Raw genomic sequence first — 5202 nt, 5'->3', positions numbered from 1 at the left:
TAATATCACTGATCAATGGGAAGGATTTTGTAATTCAAATCGGGCTGATTTTTGGGGGTGTGGAGGCTGTGTAAGGAGGGGTCTGTGTCTCTTGTTCCACCCGGGCAGGGCCCAGCGTGGTGGGGATGCAGCAATCTGAAGCATCAACATTAATAATAGAGTGGGTATTATTCAAATGAAGCCTGCCACTTTTCCTCTGGGGGCAGGAGCCCCAGGGGAATGGCTGCACACGCCGATCTGTTCCTATCATTGCTTTCTGCAGAATCACTGGGAAGCTGGTAGGATGCTGGTCACCCTGCTCTTCCCCTGGGCCAGCCGGCCCTTGCGACGCCTCACCTGGTACTGGCACCCTTGCAGCTGGGCCTTGAGTGGACAGAAGAGCCCCCACAGGGGTCTGCAAACCACTTGGGCCACCTCCAGCAGCGATGTCACCCCCGTCTTCACTAGGGCTTTGAATTTTGGTGATAAAATTGCCATCATCGACCAAAACGGCGAGCACACGTACAGGGACCTTCTCACCCGCAGCCTGCGCTTGTCCCGGGAGATCTGCAGAGCTCTGGGCTGCTCCAGCAGGGACCTGAAGGAGGAGAGGGTCTCGTTTCTGTGTCCCAACGACGCCTCGTACGTGGTGGCCCAGTGGGCCACGTGGCTGAGCGGGGGTGTGGCAGTGCCCCTCTACAGGAAGCACCCCCTGCAGCAGCTGGAGTACGTGGTGCAGGACTCGCAGAGTGCTCTGCTCCTGGCAGCAGAGGAGTACGTGGGGAGGATGGCCCCGAGTGCTGAGAAGCTGGGTGTCCCCCTCCTGCCCCTCCTCGGGACCCGCGGCGACGGCTCCGAGAGCCCCGTGGCCGTGGAAGAGGGTCCCTTGGCAGCCTGCTCCTCGTGGAAGGAGAGAGGAGCCATGATCATCTACACCAGTGGGACCACAGGGAGACCGAAAGGTGTCCTCAGCACCCATGGGAATGTGCAAGCTGTGGTGAGTGCTGCCTTCACAGAATCCCAGCGTGGTGGGGCTGGGAGGGACCTCTGGAGATCATCTCATCCAACCTCCCTGCAGGTCACCCACAGCAGGGTGCCCAGGGTCACGCCCAGGCAGGTTTGATGGCAGAGAAGGAGACTCCACAGCCTCTCTGAGCAGCTTCTCCAGGCTCGGCCACCCTCACACCAAAGAAGTTTCTCCTTATATTTAGATGGAACCTCCTGGGTTCTAGTTTGTGCCCATTGCCCCTTGTCCTGCTGCTGGGCACTGCTGGCAAGAGTCTGGCCCCAGCCTCTTGACCCCAAGGCACCCTTTAGCTCTTGCTCAGCACTGATCAGATCCCCTCTGAGGCTTCTCCAGGCTGAACAGCCCCAGGGCTCTCAGCCTGGCCTGGCACAGAGATTCTCAGGTCCACTCAGCATTTTCATAGCCTCTGCTGGACTCTGGATCTCCAGTAGCTTCTTCCTCTTGTTAACTGGAGAACCCTCTGCAAAGCTCATGCCAGGTTACAGAGGTCTTGGCCTTCAGAGACAATTTTGGGGTTGCCAACACACCTTCCCACAACCAAATTCCTGCAGAGAGCTGTGGGGCTGTATCTCAAAAGTCCTCAATGCTTTTAAGGTGAACATGCAGAAGGAAGTTTGAGGCTCTAAACCTTGTCCTTTGGGTGCTGCTATGCTGCAGCTGCAGCCAGGAGTAGATGGATTCCTCTCCCTGCTTTCCTGGAAAGCAGGAGAGATGAGCCATGTTGTAAAAAGCCTGATTTCATTGCACCTTTTCTTCCCTGTGATTAGGAGAGACTCTTTGCCCTAATTGCTCTAGAACATAGCCCAGCACAGTGCTGTGTGAAGCCTGTGCATTATTCAGCTACCTATCCCCAAGGCAAAAAAATCCATTAGCTTTCTGAGCCAAAAGGAATTAAAAGTTTGGATGAGCCTGCTGACTACCTCACCAGTTGGTTATCACTGCCTGCAACCCACAGACTCCTGCCAGGAGGGGGAAAAAGGGCAGGGAACACAGCCTGCCTTACAGACACCTCCAAGAGCTTGCCTCATTCCGGGTGCTTGGCTCCTGCAGTGCTGGGAGTGCTGTGAAAGCCTTGATGGATTGAGCCAGAGCTTGGCTATATCAGGCCAAGAATCTCCTCCTTTACAAATATGCCAATCATCTGGGAGGTGGCCCGAGCAGCCACCATCTTCTGGGCTGTCTTTGCAGAAAGCCTAAAACCTGCTCCCTGCCCTGTGGAGGAAGAGAGCTATGAATGTCATGAGTAAATTCCACTGTTCAAATACCTTTTTTTTTTTATTTTTAGCTGGCTGGAAATAAGCTTTCCAGTTGCTAATGCCAGGCTCTGAGGGGTATTGTTCACCCAGAAGCCTGAGGTCTATCACTTTAGATAATTATTCCTTCATAGCAGAGTATTTTAGAAGCTGATATGCTAATATTTTATTTTACTAGCATGAAACCTGCTTTTTGTTTCAGTGATTTGCTGCTCCTACTGACTATGCCTTACAGGTGCTAAAAGCCCCATGTCATTGGTATCTGAGCTCTGTCAGCAGAGTTCTGGGGAAATTAGGGGCTTTATTACTATTTCTGCCACGTCTGCCTGTGCAGCCCCAGGATAATAGTTTTGCAAGTCCTCCTTCAAATCATTGTTGATTATTTCTCAGTAACGAGGAAGGACTTTGATATACATGAAGGCATGGAAAGTGTTCCTCTGGTATTTGACTGTTGTGGTGAGGATTTTGCTCATGCTGACCCTGAAGGAAAGATGAGGGTTTTTTTTGTGTGCCCAGGCATCATTCCAGGAGGGGTGGGAATTCTGCTGCTGGCTGTGGCCAGGGGATCTGGGGGCTGGGGTTTTTCAAGCTGGGAGAGTCTTTCCTCATGCCTTAACACTGGGTTGTGCTTCCTTCACAGACCACAGGGCTGGTTGAAAAATGGGAGTGGAAGAAGGAGGATGTTATTCTGCACGTGCTACCTTTGCATCATGTCCACGGGGTGATCAATAAGCTCCTGTGTCCTCTCTGGGTGGGAGCCACATGCATCATGCTACCTGAATTTGATGCACAGATGGTAAGCCTGGAGGGATTGCACGTTGTCTTTGAAATTCAGCAGTGAGACCCCATGCTTTGCACTTAGAGCAACTTTGGAAATAAGTTCTTAAAGAATTCCAGCCTCTTCAGCCACCAGGCCTGCAGTTCACAAAGTGTCTGTTTAAAAACTCCTTTGGGTTGGCTGCTCAGTCTGGGGGCAGTGTGCTCTTCTGGAGGCTATAACTTGTTTAAGCATGAAGTAAAGTAATTGTAACACTTCTCTGCCTCTCCTTGTGGTGTTGAGGGTCTCTCACTGGAGGTGGGCTCTTCTTCATACCAGCTAAGAGCATCTGCACCCAGAGTAAGGCTTGGGGAAGAGTGGCTGGAAAGCTGCCTGGCAGAAAAGGACCTGGGGGGGCTGGTTGGCAGCCAGCTGAACATGAGCCAGTGTGCACTCATATGGCCAAGAAGGCCACCAAAACCCTGGCTTAGATCAAAAAAAGTGTCCAGCAGGAGTAGGGAAGTGATTGTGCCCCTGGTCTCATCACTGGGGAGGCCACAGCTTGAGCACTGGGGCCAGTTCTGGGCAGCACAGGATCAGAAAGACCTTCAGGGAATGGAGTGTGGCCAGAGAAGGGCAGCAAAGCTGGTGAGAGGTCAAGGAACATGGCTTGTGAGGAGTGGCTGAGGGACCTGGGGTTGCTTAGTCTGGAGAAGAGGCTCAGGGGAGACCTTCTGCCTCTCTACAGCTCTGACAGGAGGTTGGAGTGATGTGGGGGTTGGTCTCTTCTCCCAAGTAACCAGTGATAGGACAAGAGGAAACAGGTTGAAGTTGCCCCAGGGGAGGTTTTGACTGGATATTAGGAAGAACTTATTTCCTGGCAGAGTGGTCAGGCATTGGCCCAGGGAGGTGCTGGAGTCATCAGCCCTAGAGGGGTTCAAAAAACGTGTGGATGTGGCACCTGGGGATGTGGTTTAGTGGTCATGGGAGTGTTGGGTTGATAGTTGGACTTGATGATCTTGGAGGTGTTTTCCAACCTTAATGATTCTGTGATTCCTAGTACCAGAAAGGTGGAAATACTGGATTTTCCTCTTGTGGGTTAGTGGTGTGCTGTTTGGAGCCTGTTGGCATTTTCAGTAGCTTGCATTTTCCCCTTCCAATCCTATGTCCTTGGTCTTTTGTGTTCTACCACATGACAGAACGTGGGCTTTAGAGTTCCTTGCAGCCCAGGTAAGAGCAACACTGGTACTCACCACTTAAAATGCTTGCTAACCAAGACAGTCCTAGTGCTCTGCTTCTCTTTTATTCCTTGCTGTGGTGGTAGGCAGCTGACCTAAATAGAGGGAGAAAAGGGACTAGAAACAGGACAACCAAAAGTGAGGTGGAACAGTGTCTACAGTTACCAGCTCCTGGGGTCCAGCACTGGTCACCTGGGTCTTGTGGTGTTGTGAGGGACGTTGGAGTGTCACTGTAAAGGGAGCAGTTGGGTTTTCAGGTGCTGCTGCCACCTCCCAGCAGAGAGGAGATGTGTATTGTCCATACAGAACTCCCTGGGAGAGAGGAAGAGCCTGTCAAGCTCTTGCTTGGTAACTAAAGCTGCTTAACCTGGTCATGTTTATTCATATGCTGGGTGGCCTTGTCACACTGAGAGGACCAAGAGCTGAGGTGTGGGATACACCTGGAAGCCTTTGACTGTGGTGCTGTCAGGTGAGGGTGAGCCTGGGCTCTGGTCTGAGCCACTTGGTGATTCTTTGTTGCTTATTTCTGCTGCTTGAAGAAGCAGCCACAGAAAATGTCCACTTCCCTTTGTGTCAGGGAGGCTCTGCCACTGGAACATCCTCTTTCTGCATGAGCACTGATCCTTTGGGTGGAACAGCCCCAGAATCCCAGAGGGCCTGCCTTGTGAGACAGACAGGGAACTACTGGAGAGAGTCCAGGGGAGGCTGTGAAGCTGCTGAGGGGACTGAAGCATCTCTGTGCCAGGACAGCCTGAGAGCCCTGAGGCACAGAGAAGAGAAGCCTCAGAGGGGATCTGATCAGTGCTGAGCAAGAGCTAAAGGGCCCCCAGGAGGTCAAGAGGCTGGGGCCAGACTCTTGTCAGTGGTGCCCAGCAACAGGACAAGGGGCAATGGGCACTAACTGGAATTCAGGAGGGTCCCTCTGAACAGGAGGAAAAATTTTTTCAC

The 5202-nt window shown here is 52.4% G+C and overlaps 1 protein-coding gene across 1 annotated transcript in view; it reads left to right on the top strand.

The window, feature by feature from the left end:
• Window positions 1–283: 283 nt before the first annotated feature.
• Window positions 284–5202, top strand: part of LOC103782423 (acyl-CoA synthetase family member 3, mitochondrial-like) — a 13030-nt gene continuing 8111 nt past the window's right edge. Inside the window, exons 1-2 of the mRNA XM_008950193.1 lie at window positions 284–976; window positions 2900–3055. Of these exons, the coding sequence (XP_008948441.1) occupies window positions 284–976; window positions 2900–3055 (849 nt within the window). The remainder of the gene's footprint in view (window positions 977–2899; window positions 3056–5202) is intronic.

This window comes from Merops nubicus, unplaced genomic scaffold, assembly GCF_000691845.1.
Source record: "Merops nubicus isolate BGI_N331 unplaced genomic scaffold, ASM69184v1 scaffold49251, whole genome shotgun sequence".
Classification (NCBI taxonomy): domain Eukaryota; kingdom Metazoa; phylum Chordata; class Aves; order Coraciiformes; family Meropidae; genus Merops; species Merops nubicus.
This window is presented reverse-complemented; position numbering and strand designations above follow the sequence as displayed.